The following is a 19,435-nucleotide window of genomic DNA, read 5'->3' as shown; positions in this document are numbered from 1 at the left end:
AACGCAATTACCTAATTGGCGACTCAGAACCAAGAGCCAGAAAATTTTACCTCCTCCCCAAAATTCATAAGGAAGCAGCCTCCTGGAGTATCCCATTCGTCGTCCCACCAGGCCGGCCAATAGTGTCGGACTGCGGCAGTGAGACTTATAGGTCAGCAGAATTTATTGATCATTTTCTAAATCCCCTGTCCACAAAACACAAAAGTTACATCAAAGACACCTATGATTTTATAGAAAAAATTAAAAATTTGAAAGTCCCCCTAAATTCTATTTTATTCACCATTGATGTGGACAGTTTATATACAAACATTAACACCCAGGAGGGAATTAGATCTATCAAAAACATTTTTAATAAATTCCATGACCCCCAGAGACCTGATGAGGAAATTTTGAAATTATTAGAAATTAATTTGACCCGAAACGATTTTGAATTCGACCAACATTTTTTTCTACAAATTAAGGGAACGGCGATGGGCAAAAAATTCGCTCCGGCTTATGCCGACATTTTTATGGCCGAATGGGAGGCAGAGGCATTAGAGAAATGCTCCAAAAAACCTTTACACTATTTTAGGTATTTGGATGACATCTGGGGAGTTTGGACTCACGCAGAACAGGACTTCCAACACTTTATTGATACACTTAATAACCACAATCCCTCAATTAAATTAAAATCCACCATCAATCAGGAATCAATTAACTTTTTGGACACCACAACATTTAAAGGACCCAAATTTTACACACACAACATCCTGGACACCAAAGTTTATTTTAAAGACACTGACACACATGCTCTCCTACACAAGGAGAGCTACCATCCAAAACACACCTTCAGAGGCTTGGTAAAGTCCCAACTGCTGAGGTTCCACAGGATCTGCACTCAGAGGGAGGACTTCCTGCAGGCGACTGGAAAACTCTTTTCAGCCCTGTCCAGTAGAGGGTACACCAGGACCTTCCTCAGAGGCGTCCTGAAAACATATTTGGAACCAAAACCCCCCCAGATGTCACCTGCCATCCCATTCGTGACCACTTATTCGGAATCAACGGTAAAATTAGTCCAAAAAATCAAAAGGAACTTTAAAACCACTGTTGACACTCACCTTGGACAGGACCTCCGACTTATTGCTGCATTTCGTAAAAACAAAAACCTCAAAGACCACTTAGTGAGGGCAAAACTCCCCACTAATGTCAATCTGGCCCCTAAAAATAAAACCACTTATTTTAAACAACTTAATTGGATCCAAAATGATAAAACCAAACAGGTGTTTAACTTACCCAGTAGAGCATCGGTTCACTCCTCCAACTGTGTGTATGTTATCACCTGTAAGAAATGCAGCATTAAGTATGTGGGGGAAACAGGAAGAACGTTACACCAGCGCTTTTATGGCCACAAGCAAAATATTGTGGGAAAACAGAGGACCCACCAGGTTTTGGTCCAGCACTTCCTCACCCATGGATGGGAGTCGGTCCAGGCCTCAGTGTTGGAGTGCAATCCACACTGGAGCCAAGCCCAGAGGAAAAGGGCTGAGAAGGGCTGGATCACCAGGCTGGACACTCTCTCCCCACACGGCCTCAATGAGCGCCTGACCTTTACCCCCTGGATTAACATCCCCCCCAGGGGGGCTTCCTCTAATCCTGACTTGGTCCAGTAACCCTAACCTTAACCACATGGGGGGGGCCCTAACCCTAACCACACACTCCCCCCATGAAAAAACCTGAATAATTTTAATCCCAGCCCCACATGTAACCCTAAGCCTAACCATTATCCTGTCCAGAACCCTAACCTTAATCCCAGGGGGGTGAGCCCTAACCATAACCACTCCCCCTGTGTGAAAAAAACACTTTTTTTTTTTTTTTTTTTTTTTTAAAAAACACATTTTCACTCACCTTCCTGGGATGGGGTTGTCCTGGGATCCTACTCCTGGGGGAGCTGTATGGAGTGTGCATTGACCCTGCCCTCTTATGGAGGGTGGGGTCCGAACACTTATTTTCCTAACCCCAACCCCAACTAGAACAGTGGAAATAGAAATACACAATGTTGGATTTTAATTCATTTTATATTTTATATTGGGTAAATAGTTATTATTGAGGCAAAATATGATCTTTCAGCCTCTGAATACTATATAATCCTTCTTTTACAGTGATGGTAGCCCATCCGTGTTCACTTTTAGCTAAATTTCCTGCACTTATGTTTGATGAACAACACTTAAGTCCCATGCTCCAGGTGTGTTCCACTAGCATAGACACCTGTACAAACAATCGAAGCTCTAGACATCTCATTTGGACGGTCAGACGCTGCACACCTTTCCCCTGGAATTTAAATGTGGTATTTGGACAGGTTTCTGCTCTGACAGACACGTTTTTGTTAGAAACTGCGCTTTCTATCTGCATCTACTTCAGAAAAATACAGACACTCTATGGAACTTATTGCTACCAGCCGCTCTGCCATCGCATCTGCTCGGTGTAATGGAGCTGCATGAGCGGCCTGTCCCGTCCGCACTGGAGCGGCGAGGAGGAAGGTAAATGATGTATACATCCACAGTGCTTTACATTCACTCACTGATGAAGAGACAGACAGTTTCAGACACACTGAAACAAAGTAGTGCACGCCGTGTCCACACTGTTTCACTTCACCACACCAGCGCCGATAAGCAAACAGCTGAAACGTATTGATCCTGATGCTGCCAGGCTATTGAAGCTTTGGGTGAAATGGCATATAAAGAAACCTGGTGGTGGTGGTCTGAGGGGTGCTGATTGGACACGCTAGCCGAGTTGCCATGAAAGCCCGTAGAAATCGTTGACAATAATGGACGTCGGCCGCACGTCTCAGTTTTAAATAGGCAGCTTTTTCTGAGCTTGTTTCTTTGCGAACCATTAAAATCTGCATGTCTCGTGTCTTTTTCATCTAGTTAAAACATCTACAGAACGATGATGTTTAAAGCAGAGTGGTTATTTCACAATGTTTTTGTAAAGACAGAGGTTCCAGCATGCTTCAAAATCATTTATTGAGTTCATTTTCAATAAAATGACAGTTAATTGCTACAGAGGTTCAGGGATAAATCTGCACTTTTTATTCAATTTTATTTTGGGTTTCATTCAGCCGATCCTCCATAGAACTGCAGTCGTTTCAGTTCTTCTGTCAGAACTGCACCTCTAGGAGCAAACCTGTAGGAAAGAAAATAGCATCAGCAAATATACTAGCGAGTATGGAGATGTGACAATGATAGTCAATGTGCCATGACACCTGCACAGGTGTAGTGTTGAGCTGTAATGTGGTAAAGATCAGTTATTGACAGGTATAGCACAACTTTGAAATATTGATTCCATTGATCTTTGTCAATGCTTCCCCTGTAGAACAGAAACCAAAGCATGTCCACACTGACCTGGAGTCTAGTTATTCTGGAATTGCTCAAAAGCACGTTTGTCCAGCTGCTCCTGCTGCTCGGCTAGCTGCTGCTGCTGCTCCAACAGGTCCTCCAAATCTTTGGAATTTCCATTGACCGCTCTGGCGGAAGGACAGCAATTTCACATTTAAAAAGACTTTTAAATGGTAAATGTTGTGTACTTGTATAGTGCTTTCTACCCTCCTTCGAGGGCCCAAAACGCATTACAGTCACAGACCCATTCACCCATTCACACACTGGTGGGGGCTCCACAGCTGATCACTGGCGCCAACCTCCCACCAGAGGCAATTCGGGGTTCAGTGTCTTGCCCGAGGACACATGGGCGGGCAAGGCGGGAGTCGAACCCGCTCGCTTCCGATCAGGAGTCGACCGCCCGACTGCTGCACCACGGCCACCCCCTTAAGCTTAAAAGACATTTATTTGCAAAGTAATACAAGAAAAAAACAACTTACTTGTGTATGGCACTAATGCCATGCCCCAACCCTTTGATAAGCCATCCAAAGAAGCCCTCTCCAGGCTGAGCCATCAGGACCACCATGGACAGCACGAGAAAGATGGTGGTGCACTTCATGCTGAGGAGAGAAGACCACATCTCAGATAATTGTAGACATGGAAATGATTTCTAAACCTCCAGATTACCACAGGGTCATCTCTGTGAAGTTTTTTTTAGATGTGTTTTAATCTAAACCACTGAAGCCCTGTTTGGAGGCATTGATCCTCTCATGAGGACCGCCTACACCTGCAGAGGGCTTCCCCTGGCTGGACGTGTCCCTAACCCCCCGTCTGTGAAAAACTCAAAGGACCTTGTTATTCTAAAGGAGACCCAAACTCTCCTTGATGAATTTGATTTATGCTGCATGCATGTCTGCATATTTATAAGTACATATGAGCAAACAGTAGCTCAGAGCCAACCGGATTATATATCTACTACTGGAGTGCAGTTAAATACTCTATTGACAACCATTGTACAATCTTTATTACTATGAAGAATTTAGGATTACCATCCACTTAAAATGTCTGAACTGCAGTGTCACTACAGCCTGTAAAGTGAGAGTAGTTCTAATAAACCTCAAATACATCAAACGAGTAACAGTGTAACAGTGGAGGAAAAAAACATGCAGCAGATTCATGGGGGGGGGGGATTGCTGTGAATGGTCAGTTAGCATGTTGACTGAATCACATATTAAGAGGTAAAATAATGCAACATTGTTTATAAGAATGTGTGTTAGACTCTCTTGAAGCTATTGTTTTTTTCAAAAATATTGAGATCCTGTAATGTTAAGTTTAAACTCAATACAAACTTGAGTTGAACAAAAAGTAATATTGAGATCCTACCTTTCAAAGTTCCAGTCGTCTTCGGATAAATGAGTCTGCTGCAGCAAATGGAAACGTTTGAGTTCTGCTGGGCGGCTTCATGGCTTTATATTTGTGCTGCTGTGGTGTCATTGTGAAACATTTCGCAGAAGCTCATAGTGGGGCGGATATGTGACAAAAAGTAAGGGAGTTGTTCACTTCTGGCAGAAAGCATGAAACTTTCTATATAAGGGTTTTAAGGTATGCTGATTCCAATAAAACCGGAAACCACGCTCCCAAACCAACGGTTCTGCTCAAAATCCAAGATGGCGTCCAAGATGGCCGCCATTTCTAACATGAGACTTATCTTTTAAACAGTTGGGGCTAGCACATCATGCAATACCACTTAATATACAAAATCAGACACAAAGAATCTATTTCTTGAACTATTATTATTAAAAGCTTATTAAGCAAGTTATTTAGGATTTTTGTGGAAAATTGACAAATTTTGGTTCGGCAGAGACAATACACTTAACATGTCATGTTACATCTCGAACACTTATTTGGTAACATATACCAACTTCTGAATCATTGAAGATATTGAAATATCTTTGATTGAAAAAAATATACAAATAATTGTATGATTCGTACATATGACAATGCAGCAATTTGGCTTAAATCATACATATCATGTACTAAAAAAACTTAAAAACTTTCAATCCCCTTTTAATTTATCTTAAGTCTGTGCCAGAAATATTGCCAGCTGTATATTATCGTAAAAAATGTATGTATTGCTGTTTTTTTTTCTTTTAAATCATTTATGTGACTTCTAACCATCAAAATAAGTTTAGAAATGGATTCCTTGAGTATGATTTCCTACAAAAAGATGTATTACATGATAGGCTACGCCCAACAGTAAAAAAGATATGTCACCTGTCTGAAATGGCAGCCATCTTGGACGCCATCTTGGATTTCGGGTGGAACCCTTCGTTTGAGAGCATGGCTTCCAGTTTTATTGGAATCAGCATACATTAAAACCCCTATATCCAAAGTTTCATGCTTTCTGCCAGAAGTGAACATGTTTTTCACATATCTGCCCCACTAATGGGAGTTTTTTTCTTTCACACTTCTGTGAGCCTCAACGTGGCTGTAGAAGGAATCATTTCCTCCCATTTAAATAAATCCCTGAAATTTCAATCAAAAAGGAGGTTACCACAATTTCTCAGACGTTTAACAGACAAAGAGGCTCAAATGCTCCTTCTTGTAAAACTGTGAAGGTCTGCCAGGGTTTCACCAAATAGATATAACTGGTAGAGGCTCACAGGTTAAGCCTGAAAAGACTGGGACCACCATCTGCAGCAATATGTGGTTTAGGTGGGGGTTCATTCAATCTCAAAACACAGACGTGGATGTCAGCTCACTGCGTGAGGAAGAGCCTGAAGCTGTGCAGCAGGCGGAATAAATATTTGGGTTTTCCTTAATGCACAGTAGAAAGATGACAGGATTTTTATCTACCCTGATGACGCCCAGCTCAGTCAGCACATCCCAACTGCACCCCTCATCCTGACTTCCCTCACGGTTCTCCTCCGACTCCATGAAATGCCATGACAATAAAACCGAAATTCTTCTCAGTCATCAGCTTTACTCTATGAACACAGTTTAATAGATTTAACAATACACACTAAAAACTCAGTGGTTAAAAATAACCCAAATTGGGTTATTTTTAACCCAACTCCAGGGGTTGAAAAGGGACTAACTTTGTGTTGGGTTATTTTAACTCAGAAATTTGGGTTGCTTCCACCAACCCAAATATTGGGTTAAATTAACAACCCAATTTAAAGGTCTAGTTAACCCAACCTTTGAGTTTATTTGACTCATAATCATGGGTTAATTCCACAAACCAAGTTTTGGGTTAAATGAACAAACCATTTAAAAGGTTAAATTAACCAAACTCCTGAGTTAATTTGACTCAATACTGGGATAAATCTAAAAATCTACTTTTTCTCCTTTGTGTTCAATAAAACCTAATGTTTAACATTCAATAAAAAACATTTAAAAATCACAAATTACAACCCAAAATATGTTCACCGCCAAGAAAGAAACCATGGAATTAATGACAAATATTTATTTAGAATAAAACCCAAAAAGGGGTACCAATAAAATACAGAAGACAAATGCTTTCTCAAAAAAGCAGCAGTAACAAGTAGTGGTTAGCAAGTTTTCTGCAAGTAGAAGAAAAAGCATCTGTAAGAAATGAATGTTTTGTTTTTTTCATAAACTTTTATGAACTCAGATTTTTTTTTAAAACACTTTCATATTCTTTAAGACAGTCTTTAAAAACCTAACTTTGTTAGATTCTGGTCCCTCCATGTCATAAACCACTTTCTGGAGGAACTCCCATGAAGAGGCACACTGCATGGGGTAGTTGATATCAAACATAAAATGTTTTGAAGCAGACACCAACTGCTCCAGTCCATCTTCAGGGTATACCTGACCAGCCATCACAGCAAAAGCTTGCAAAGAATTTTGCGTCACTTGTCCAAGGGCCAGAACCGATTAATAGGGCCTGGACTCCACCCCCTGGAGGTATTCCCCAATGTTTGTTCCAACCTATGAAAGACACAAAGAATGAGATTCATTTTTTTTTGAAAAGCTTCAATACATATGTGCACACACCCAGACACATCAAAGCAACAGGTCATTGAAACCTAATAATAAAAATAGAACATTAATGAAAAACAGTGGTTAACGTCTTTCAACTCGAGATATTCCTATTTATAAAAAATACTTATAAACAAAGTACATTATAGTCCATCCAGGAATTCGCAATGTTGCGATCGCAACCATTATTGCAAATTCAAGCAAACTTTGCGATTTGTTGCACATCCTTCAACTTGACAATTTTACAGCAACTTTACTGCAACATTGACCAATCTCCCATGACAGTCATTGTTGACAACGTAGTTTTTCGTGTGACTTCTTTTTGAGAGCAATGTATTTTTTTTTTTTTTTACTTTCTTTAACCCTCTGTTTTTAAATAACTTTTAGACTGGAAAAACTATCTGGCAACATTGACAGGCTGAGGTCCAAAATCAACATAGAACAAAAGCTGGCTGATTGATCGTTGAATGTACTGAATGTATTCATGCATTTTTCCCTTTTTTTTTAAATCAAGACCAAAAAAAAATTCCTCAGTTAATTTTGTTGTTTCCCTCCTTAGACTAATGCAGGATATCAAGTTGTCAAAATTGATCACTGAGATACGGACATATAGCTGCTCCTCCAATCTGATCATCATGAGATGCTCCTCCAGATCATTCTTCACAACAAAGGTCATATTTGACAAATACATTTGCTAGCAAATTTTATTTAAATGAAAATTAATTCCAAAATTGTTTAACTCTTTCAAAATTGTAGTGTCACCTCTGTGTGATGCTCATCTGCGTCCTGCTTCAGATTGCTGAATAGTTTTTAATCCTCCATGCCAGGTAGCTTGTGCCACTCTCACCATCAGTAACGGTCCTGTAAGACAAAGCAAACATCACATTTGTAGTTTCACATTCACAACTTGAAAAAACTTTGTCAGCAGAGTATCTGTTTCTTATTTTAGTTAAATAATTTGAAAACATTATTTTCGAAATGTTTAAGATACCAAACATCTTTTTTTAAGTGACTTACATGACAGGTCCTGGAGAAATGAACGCTCCCTGAAAGGTCACTCAGATTGAAAGGAAGACCACAAATCCCCCGGCGTAGATTTCTTTCACCTGCCTGGGTGGTGATGACCTGCAATATTAAATAAATAAATAAATGTATATGGACATTTCTGAGTTGCATCCACTGCTTTATATGCTTTGTTAAAGATGAGAATTACAAGTAAACAATGCACCGAGTCTACCAAAGTATAATGATAAAATACACATTCTTCTCCCTCATGTCAGCTCGCGGTCAGATTTCGTTGTGATAACAGAAGCTCAAAATCGACGGACGTTTCATTGAAAGTACCGGTTTGAACGCGGTGTGCAATCAGTTTAACGAGGCGCATTTCCGCAGGAGAACGACGGCGGGCTAACTCGGCTACAGTGCTCCCCCGCTAACATGGAAATTAAAGGCCACCACAAATGATATTAAACTAAACAGGCACTCACGTTAGTTCACTGACTCAATATCCAAACATTAGCGCCAGAAACCGAAGAACAAACGTTTCTGCCATCACTCAATGCTTCTTCCGACAACTCAAAGCAAGACAAGAACCGGAACTAATCCAACCAATCAAAACGCAGATGACAGGAATCGCAACATCGCATCCCACAATTCCCTGATGACAGGCACAACTTCGTAAAATAATTAGTCACTTAAACTTAAGTTAGTAAAAATAATTGAATTAACCACCCTACTGCAGTCTGTCATAGCAGAAAGAGCAAGAATACCAAGTAAAAGTATGGATAAACTACGAGTTTGTTTGAAATATTTAAGTAAAAAAAAAAAATTCTGATGATGTGCTCTCTCTGCACATTCAGTTATAGTTGATTTTAACCGCCATTTTGCAAATATGGGAATTATATTCCTCAAACCACAACTAATTCCGAGTATTTCTATTATATTCATTAAATTAAAACTATACATTCATAACAATTATGAGGCAAATTTATTAATAATTTCGAGTTGAGCCGAATTGGCGCGCATTTTAAGCTAGTTTTTCACTCGACAGCATTAGCACTTTAGAAATAGTGGTAGAAATACCGACCTAGCTAAAAAAAAAAAAAAAAAAAAAAAAAACGCATAAACAACCAACATGTTATGTGACATAAATTATTTTTGAAAAATGAATATAAATAGATTTAGTACATAGTAAACATCCTTACCGTAGTCTTGAAGGGACGTTGGTCACGTACTCCTGGTATGGTTTGGTTCAAATGTGAAGAGGTGGGCGGAGCTTTCTGCGTCTCTCCACACCAGATTTATTCACCACCACTAGGTGGCAGTTTGCACATTATTTTGTTAAAACAACTCTAAAAGAGTAAATGAACATATTTAACACTGAACAATTTACAGCTGTTAATACTCAGAGTTGATGGATTTTAACTCTGAGTTTTAACACCAACACCTTGAAAATGAGTGTGGGGCCTTACACTTTCTGTTGTTGTGATGACTCTGAAAGAGTTGGAACAGTTTGACTACGAAGATATTACACTGGGAAATTTACCGTGTATTGTGTGTGTTTTTTATGTTTGGATTTCTACTGCACATTTTGTATATTTTCCTTAATTTTCTCTTTTTTATTTCCCTTGATTCAATCCTCTAACATTTTCATGTTTTCAAATATAAAAATGTAAATTTTAATTAAAAAAAACTTTAATAGGCCTTAATCATATAGTTATCTTATATATAAACACATAATATACTTAACCTAATTAATGGGTCAAAAAATAACTCAATAATTTTGGTTAAGGATAAAGCATGAATTGGGTTGAAATTAAGCCACAATAACCCAGAAAATGAGTAACCCTCCAAAAAGGTAACCCAGAATTATAACCCAACATGAATAATCAAAGAATTTGGTTAAAGAAATAACCCAAGTGTTTTTAGAGTGTACGATTATTATTGCATCGTTCTTCCTGTGACAGGTTTTTTTTTTGTTACCACTGTTGTACTCCATTATCTTTTTATTGGTTATATTCATGACAAACTCTGTGGCATAAATCTGATCTGATGTCAGAGTCTGACTCCTAGATCCCTGAAGCTGAAGGTTTCCCTCCACAGTTCTTCAGATTTGGTCACTTGAACAAATACCCTCCATCTCTAGTGGCCAAAATCAGGTTCACCATCTTCCACCTGAGGATGTACCGTAACATGGATGTGGTTATACCATGGTCTGTATTCTGCATGAAAGGAATTATTACATCTTAATGAGCCACAAAAGAAGGTAGAGACTGCCATTAAAGTAGAAAGGAAAATTGTTTGTAGGGATTTTACTCTATAGGTCAAACTATAGTTACAGTTTTTGGAAACAAAGTAAAGAGTGATGTACTGGACCGAGTTCCCCTGAACCAGCTATTGTACTTTGTGATTGTGCCCTTTTACATGACTGGAAACGCCTCTACATTACTCATATATTTGGAACCAATGTGAAACCGATCTCATAGACAGCATGATGTCTGAAGTCTTGGCTGCACATACAGCAGATATTATGACAATCATCACCAGTTTTCATTAAAGACCCACTCCAATGAAAGTAGTTTGCGTGTTTTTATTGTGTTCTTGTAGCATTTTCCTCATAGAGAACCTATTTAAGATAATCAGTTTGAGCAATTCTTGCTTTAAGTAACATTGATCGGGAGCAGATGAAAACCAGATGCTAGAAAAAGCTCAGACTGATGACGCAGCTGCTGAAATGGGCGGGGCCAAAGTCTCCTCTCCCTCTGCACACACTCTGAACGTTCAACACTCGCGCTGTAGCAACATGCAATTCTAGCTCGGAACTGTACAACTGGATTGATCCAATATTGCTCGTTATTTTTGCACCGCTAAGGTTATCTTCAGGCTAATATCTTGCCTGTGAACTCGCAAACAGAGCTCTAAGGGCCGGGGAGGGAGGCAGGTTGCTCTGTCCACAGTCCCGCCAGCTAAACAGAATTATATCTCCAATTGGTTTAAAAAAGCTTTGAATGGTTTAGCACCAAAATACATGACTGACCTCCTGACCCAGTATGTACCAGCCAGACCTCTCCGGTCATCAGGATCCGGTCTTTTATCAGTTCCTAGAGTCAGAACTAAACATGGAGAAGCTGCATTCAGCTTCTATGCTCCACAGATCTGGAACAGACTTCCAGAAAACATTAGATCTGCTGAAACACTCAGTGTATTTAAATCCAGGTTAAAGACTCACCTGTTCTCAGCTGCATTTGATTAATATGTATTCAAAAGTTTACGTCCGCACTGTTTATCTATGCTTGTATTATATAAAAATCTTTTTACTTTCTTTTAATATTGTTTTAATGATCACACCTTTAATGTTTCTTTTGATTCTTTTAATGTTTTATGGAAATACTTTGAATTGTCTGTATATGAAATGTGCTATACAAATAAAGTTGCCTTGCCTACTTAGCGACGGCCACTGTGAATAAAATCCTCTTTAAAAAAGACAGAAGATTTTTGAATTACTTTAGAAAAACATTGTTGGAGTGGGACTTTAGTGAACAAAGCTGCTTGGCTGAATCATTCCCGGTTTTGTCTTGCAAGTGTCTCTTCAGACCATCGTCCTGGAATTACTGCTGAACCTCACTGTGATCTGACATGTTTACAACCTGCTCATGGCGCGGGGTCATAACGAAATGTATACCATGAACCTTAAATTACTGACTTCTCTACCACCAATGCATGTTCTGTCAGAACATCTACTGGTCGGTGTTGCAGATCATTCTCACCCACTTCTTAAATTTGAACAGCAACCGGCACTCAAAAATCCCACGTTAAGAAAGCAAGATCTACGGTACAAACCTGTTTTATCCTTTAAACCAGGCCAGAACAGTTTGGGATCCACTTTCCCAACCAAATGGACTATCGGGCAGACATTTAAGAGTTTTGAAGAGAGGTTCCAGCATGTTTTCAAATTCATTTATTTAGTTCATTTTCAACAACATGAAAGTTATCTGATCAGTTTATTAAAAAGTTCACGTTAAATCTGTACTTGTGCTTGGTTTTTATATTATTATAATCAAATCTATGTTTCATTCGTCAATCCTCCATAGGACTGCAGCCGTTTCAGTTCTTCTGTTGGAGCTGAATCTCTGGGTTGGACCCTGTAGGAAAGAAAATAGCATCAGGAAATATGCAGACATGTATGAAGATGTGACAATGATATTCAATGTCTCAGGACTCCCACATGTGTGCAGTAATGAGGTGTATGAGATTAAAAATTAATGTAGACTCTGTACTTAATGTTTTTTATGTAGAGGGGGAAACAAGAGCATGTCCACACCGACCTGAAGTCTAATTAATCCTCAAAATCACGCTTGTCCAGCTGCTGCTGCTCCGCCAGCTGCTCCGCCAGCTGCTCCACATCTTTTCCATTGAGAATTCTGCCGGAAGGAAAGTAGTTTAGATTGTAAAAGTTAAAGGAAAGTCCTGTTAAAGTTGGCATTGTTAGAACAAAAAGTTGTCAATACTTATGGGCAAAATGGACTCCATGCTTCAGCCTTTGCACAATTAAACCCCAAAAGCCCTCTGCAGGTTGAGCCATCATAACAACCATGGACAGCACAAGAAACATGGTGATGCACTTCATGCTGAGGAGAGGAGACCACGGCTGTCATTGGTCAGAATGTTTCTCATGTTTTCTTCAGTTATTTTGTCTGTTTGACGGTTATGAAAGAAAAAACTACTCTGAGCTTGAAGAAAGTCACACAAACATTTGCAGCTGGTTGACATGACAATAATCTGTTTTCTATTATATCCATCATGAAATAATAGATCACAGATTCAAATAATAGACTACAACCATTGAAAGACCATCACAGTTCTTACCTTGTAATGGTCACAGGCCAGCAGCAGATCTGACAGTCGAATTTCACAGCCAGTAGACTTGTTACTGTCTGGACTGGTCCAGTGCTTTATATAGGTTAGATGGTTGTGAAACAACCTGATCTGTATGCAGATGTTTGTACTGATGAGTTATTTGAATCATGCAATCACAGATGGGCAGATAGCTGCCTTTCACTCTTCCCTTTTTAAAGTTACTGGTTCCATAAAGCTCCACCATTTCTTTCACGAGGCAAGACTCAAGATTTTTCTCTAGGGTCTACTTTCCTACTTTAACGTTACTCTAATTTTACTCTGCTGCTCCTCATTCTTGTTCTTCCTAAACTTTTTATTTTTATTTTGATCTTCCCCCTCTAACTTATTCTCCTTTTCTTGTTTTTCTTCTGATGTTTGTCTTAATCTTTCAGATGATTGTGGCATCACCAATAAAGAATAAAATTGTATGTATTTTTTTCTATAATTTGTTACTTTTAAAAAAACTACTGCTAGTAAATATATCTAAGATAGCTAATTAACATGCAAATTATTACCAATTCAAGTGTTTGAAGACTGACAGACATCCGCCCTCAGAACCCCCTCAGTCCCTATAGGGGTCACAGTGCTGCTGGAGCCTATCCTGCCTACTATTGGATGAAGGAAGGCTCATCCTGGAGGGATCACTGCTCACCTACACGTTGGAAGGGTTTCAGAAATGACGAGTAACCTATAAAGACTGTTTTTGAACTGAGGGAGAGAAGCTGGAGAAAATCCACATTTGCAGGAGCAAAACATGCAACCACCAAACAGAATAGATACAGGAGTCCGAGGAGGGAAAACTTAAAGAATAATATTAGAAGATCTTTGTTTTTGCATTGACGAGGAAACATTTGTCAAAGTTCAGCAAAACAATTAGATTCTCCATGTTGGTTTCTGACTCCACCTGCTGATCGTATCATCAACATGTCATGGGTCAAAGCTGGGTTCCTGATGGTTGATGTAATGGAACTTCTTTGATAAAGCTCAAATATTGAACGCTGCACTGCTGCCAGGTCCCATGCCGACACTTTAATCGCGCAGCAGAACTTCTGATTGAGTCTCTACATTGACTCAACATAAATTGTACGACTCCGACACACAGATCACATTCAGTATGAATGCAGCTTAAGACTACACGTACACGTACATCCACGTGTATCGTTGCTCAAGGAATTGGCTGGTATTTTTTCCGCCTTTTGTTATGCCATAACTTGGCCCTAGTACTTCCTCCCCAGCTCCACTGAATGGGATGGCGTCCACCAACAATGCCTGTCCTCATCAACGCAAATAGTTATTGAAAATTTATGAGAAAAAGCACCAACTTACTCAAACCCCAGAAATGACTTAAAAAGTCAGATATAAGTATTTTGACTTGGTTTTCATCTTTACTTACTTTTGTTTTGATAGAATCTGAATAAGCAAACATTTTCTATCAATATGGCTTAGAACAGTTCATTTGATGGAGAAACTGCTCAACAAGATAAAAAGTAAAGAGCAGCTGTGATTGAATGAAAACCTTTTAAACAGTCTTTAATGAATCACAAAGTGAGTCTTTTTAAAGCCATCATAGTCTAATTCAGACAAGGTAACAAAGACCTCGAGTGAAATAGACAACAGATCAAATCTAAGATTTCAAATGCAATCTGTTTGTGTTTAGACCAAAATAGACGCTTTTCTATTTGTTCTCATAGTAAATTAGACTGTGCTGCCAGGCCCCCATGATGAAAAGCTCCTGTTTGTGTTTGAACAGTCCAGAAAGTGAAACTTCCTCAAACTGGCTGTTTAGAGTTTTATCATATCGGTTGCCCGTCAACCACGTCTGGCATTCGCTTTGACCTGGAAAAGCCCTCTCACTTTTCTCTCCGAGTGCTTGGTAAACAGAAATTAAAACCTGGACTCTAAGGTCACCAGCAGAATTCTAAAGAACCAAAAGGAAGCCTGGAATGTGGTTCCATTTACACTGAAGTTCAGTCTGCAGGGAAATTGTTGAGTTGACTCAGGAGTCCACCCGTCCAGAAACAACCCTAGTATTACTCAGATTTTAACTAAACCCAACGGATATNCCCCCCCCCCAACCAGTTTATATTAACAGAACATAAAAGCAACAAGCATTTGAACATTTTCACACAGCTTTAATCCTCATTCTTTTATGGGTCCAGATATCCCCACCCTTATATTGATGTGTGACCCCTCCCATGAGAAATGTGGACAGGATTTCATGTCTGCCACAGAAGCCAGTGAATATAAAAAATCCTTGAAAAGGAAAGTTCAGTGTGGTGCCTTGTGGGGTCCAGATGACCCCACTTTGGACATGCTTAATAGCTTTTGCTTAAAATGTTGATATTTGAACACCACATTCAAACCAGACTCCAATGCCGACCGCAGTGACTCAGGCTCAGGACTGAGACAACCTCCAGACTGACAGACCGTCTACCGGGGGTTGCCGGTTGCTCTTAGATGAGGTGAAATCTGGCTCCCCTTTAGTAGAACTGCTGCTCCTCCACGTCGAGGAGCCTACAGACTTCAAGCTTTTGAACTCAAAAAGTGTCAGAAACACTTGTTCTGAATGCTGCAAAGCTAGTTTATTTGGCAACTTCAAGCTTTCTCAGCTTGATCACACAAAATAAAAAATGCAATTTTTAAAACAAGGAAGAAAAGATGTTCAAATATGGTTCTAGAGCTTCATTCTTGAGTTGGCTCAGGGTTGATCTACAGCGTCACGTTTTTTCAGGTTCTCCTGACCGTGGATGGCACTGTTAGGAAGAAGAAATACTTTACCATTCATTTTGAACTTTAATATTTTATGTTAAATTATAAAGCATTTGCTCAAATTTATCAACAAACAATACAAGGAGAAAGCAGCAAAATCAGGTTTCACCTGTGGGCCAAATCCACGCCTTTGACAGCTGCTGCAAGAATATCCGACCAGGATCGTTTGTCCAGATCCTGCTGGTCCTGTTCTATGGATTGTTTACCATGGATCAAACTGAAGAAGAAAACAGAATTAAATTAACTCTTTCATATTTAATAATCCTGAATCAGGAGCAAACGGCACAAGAAAGAGGCAGCAATAAAAAAGTTTCACCTGTGGGCCAAATCCACGCCTTTGGCAGCTGCTCCCAAAACATCCGACCAGAATCGTTTTTCCAGATCCTGCTGGTCTTGTCCCAAATGTTGGTGACCATGGATTAATCTGAACAGGTAGAAAATGAACTGAATTACACCTGATGTTAACCAATGAATATTTCTATGCTAGAGCAGATATGAAATCTTAGAAGCGTACTGGTGGGCCAAATGAGGGTCATTACGAACACTCTGTATTAGACGGCTCCAAAATCGCTTCTCCAGATTCTGCTCCATGTCTTTGTGACCATGGATCAACCTGGAAAAACAGATGACATTTAAAATCTTTAATGTTTAAAAATTCTGTGACAGAAGCAAACATTTAAAGAAAGAAGCAAAAAAGGTTGTACTGGTGGGCCAAATCCACGCCTTTAGTAGCAACTCTAAAAACATCTGGCCAGAATCTTTTGTCCAGATTCTGCAGGTCCATCTCCTTGTGAGCTATGGCCCATCTGAAGAAGAAAAACACTTGAAGTTAACCCTTTTTAAATGTAAAAGTTCTGAAAAGGGAGCTGATATTAAAACAAACCCAGTAATCAAGGCTTTACTGTTAAACCTTCTCAGCTGCTCGAAGAATATCTGACCAGAATTGTTTAACCTTTAATGTTATTTGACCTGTAACACTCTTTAACCCTTAACGCTCTTTATCCTTAAAACATTTAAGTCAAAATATACACATCAGCACGACAGCAGAAAACTTCAGGTGTCAAAAATGCCTGGCAACATTAGAGTTAATGTTCTGGTTAAGTTCTAGTGATTTAGTAGCAAAATAGAATAAGATGAAGCAGGAGAAGACATTACGTAGTCCTGTCAGTCTGAGCTGCATCTTTTCTGGAGCTTCCAGGATCTTGAGGTGCAGAGACTGCAGGCTGAGCTGTCAGGATGGACAGCACAAGGAAGATCACAAAACTCTTCATCCTGTGAGAACAAGTCAAACCTCAGTCCACATCTTTAGCTACTGCTACTTGTTCCATCAATGGATTGGAGAAACAATAAGTATTAACGTTATTTCATGCAACTTCACTTCTGGTTCTTTCAATTTATAAACTAAATTTAAGATCAAGAGAGTCCGTAGTTTTACCTTTTCCAATCAAGAGGTTGATGTGGCTGAAAGCTTAGTCTTTTCTCCTTACTGTCCTTGGAGAGAAGCTTCGTCTGCTGGTGGACTCTTCCACCTCTTTATATTTGTAACAAAGGTGCCAGATCTCATCTTTGTTGTGCAATATTTCACAACATTTCCAAATCCACAGGGTCCTGCCCAAAGAGTTTTCATCTGAACCAAAGAAACTTGGCTGGGTCATGCAGGTACCACTTCCCTCTGTTGAAGGTTGCACTTGAATTCCACTGAAAATTGGATTTGATCAGCTGGTTTACTACATAGTGAGTCAGATTTCATTTCACAAATATTTTCTATCCAGACAAACCCAGACTGACTGGCCTTCAGCTCCTAAGAACCCCAGGGTGGTGATTGCTGTGCCACAGCCCAGCAGGATTCATTGGAACAAGACTTTAAAATCAGTTTAACTACGTTAAGAAAAAAATAATTAAATAAAATGAGTTTCATCCCAACCTTTTCAAAATCAGAAAGCCTTCCCATGGATTCATTCGTCGATCCACCCCATAACCAGAATCAGAGGATTAATGTTTTGTTTTTTTAACAATCAGCTGCTGTAATTTCTAATATTACATGTGGCCTTCAGGAAAGGGGGAAGTTTGTTTCTAAATATCACAACTGCAAACGTGGTTTGTGTGTCTCAACCAAATCTTGAGTTACTGTTTGTAACCAACTTCCAAATCTAACAGCAACAGCAGGCTGAGGAAGATCTCAGCTTTAACCAGATGATCAACACTTTCCATCAAGTGATGGAGAGATCTCTACCTTCACTGAAGGGTTTTACTGTCACCTATCGCAAGCTGACGGTGGCAGAGCCGCATGTCAGGCACTACCCAGACCACCAGAAACTATATGGGGTCCAGTGTCCCTCCCAAATCTGAGGACTGAACCTGAAACTTTCTGATCAGAGGTCTCTGTACCACAGCCACCCTGATAAGACACAGATGGGATTATAAGACTGTGCCACTGAAGGAGGCAAGATGGTGTCTGTCCTACTGGAGACAAACATTTTTTCCTCCTGAGACTCAAAGCTTCTCCTGTCCCGTCTAGACCTCTAAGCATCAGTTTTTCTGATTTTGGAGGACGTCTCCTTCTGCCTCCTCACTCTGAAGATGAACTTAAGCTGGTCTTTGGATTCAATCCGCAACCGTTTTTCCACGTGAAGGAACAGGAGAGCAGTTTCCTGTGCAGAGAGTACCTTTTGATTGAATAAACAAATAATCAACGATGATTGGAGGTCAATAAGTCTATCCCATCTGCCTGCATATGATTCAGAGGTTTAATAATCTGATATCTGACAACCTGGACCAGAGGATTTGGCTGTTGGCTTTTTATTCAGAGACACAGTAGACAGATTAGACTCAGACCAAGAGCTCGACCAAAGGCTCAATGCCATAACATGCTCATTAGAGGAGAACATTTGCAGTCTTTAAACCTGTAATGAAAAATGAGTAACTTTCTAATCAGATAAGAGTAAAACTGCTTCAAATCCCATTTACCCCAGAAAAGAGATCTTCCCCTGCCCAGAAAGCCTTTAACACGTCAAAGTCAAACAGGCATCTGTTCTCGCCGTGTTTCTGCAGCTTAAACTGCAGCACGCGTCTAAGATGAGGAAATGATCTTACAGATTTTCTGCTACATCACTTCTTCTTCATCACTTTATCTTATCGCACCTTCAGCTGTTTCCTCTTGAGTCAGAATTTTGAAAGCAGCATTCACAGAAGTGGAATTAAAAACAGGCTTGTAGGCCTTTCACTACAGCTTTAACTCTATTAACATTAAAGGACAAATTTACAATCTAAAAGGCTAATACTGCATTCACACCGTATGCGGCCGGAACATCAAATTCTCGTCTGATACCTCTCTTTTGATGCCTGTCAACTTTTCTCCTTATAATCATGACGTTCCTGCCGTGGAGCAACCACTGAAGTTGTTCTGGAATCAATTA

The 19,435-nt window shown here is 39.7% G+C and overlaps 2 protein-coding genes and 1 long non-coding RNA gene across 4 annotated transcripts in view; 1 reads left to right on the top strand and 2 right to left on the bottom strand.

The window, feature by feature from the left end:
- LOC118599729 overlaps positions 1-1,839 on the top strand; it is a 3,124-nt gene extending 1,285 nt beyond the window's left edge. The window contains exon 2 of the mRNA XM_036215586.1: positions 345-1,839. Coding sequence (XP_036071479.1) covers positions 345-1,649 — 1,305 coding nt within the window. The 3' untranslated portion in view covers positions 1,650-1,839. The remainder of the gene's footprint in view (positions 1-344) is intronic.
- Positions 1,840-3,384: 1,545 nt separating this feature from the next.
- On the bottom strand, positions 3,385-13,373 carry LOC112140994. The gene is made up of 6 exons (XM_024264039.2): positions 13,221-13,373; positions 12,863-12,982; positions 12,692-12,775; positions 4,737-4,811; positions 3,854-3,973; positions 3,385-3,502 (listed from the first exon to the last, which is right to left on the bottom strand). Exons 2-6 carry the CDS (start codon positions 12,979-12,981, stop codon positions 3,388-3,390), a joined length of 513 nt encoding a protein of 170 aa, XP_024119807.2. The 5' UTR covers position 12,982; positions 13,221-13,373; the 3' UTR covers positions 3,385-3,387.
- Positions 6,805-9,965, bottom strand: LOC112140956. 2 transcript variants are annotated; one of them, XR_002918296.2, is made up of 5 exons: positions 9,560-9,965; positions 8,373-8,480; positions 8,118-8,216; positions 7,185-7,304; positions 6,805-7,106 (listed from the first exon to the last, which is right to left on the bottom strand). It is a non-coding gene; the product is annotated as an uncharacterized LOC112140956 (long non-coding RNA). The 2 variants fall into 2 exon arrangements; XR_002918295.2 differs by having other exon boundaries at positions 6,805-7,304; positions 9,560-9,886.
- Positions 13,374-19,435: the final 6,062 nt, after the last annotated feature.

This window comes from Oryzias melastigma, linkage group LG15, assembly GCF_002922805.2.
Source record: "Oryzias melastigma strain HK-1 linkage group LG15, ASM292280v2, whole genome shotgun sequence".
Taxonomy (NCBI): Eukaryota; Metazoa; Chordata; class Actinopteri; order Beloniformes; family Adrianichthyidae; genus Oryzias; species Oryzias melastigma.
Note: the sequence above shows the minus strand (reverse complement) of the source record. Positions and strands in the feature narration are given on the sequence as shown.

Coding starts and splice junctions, on each gene's coding strand:
- LOC112140994 (XM_024264039.2), bottom strand. CDS start 12,981: ATGAAGTGCATCACCATGTTTCTTGTGCTGTCCATGGTTGTTATGATG. Junction 4,812..12,691: donor AAGCGTGATTTTGAGGATTA/ATTAGACTTCAG, acceptor AAAGCCATGAAG/CCGCCCAGCAGAACTCAAAC. Junction 3,974..4,736: donor GACGACTGGAACTTTGAAAG/GTAGGATCTCAA, acceptor TTCTCTCCTCAG/CATGAAGTGCACCACCATCT.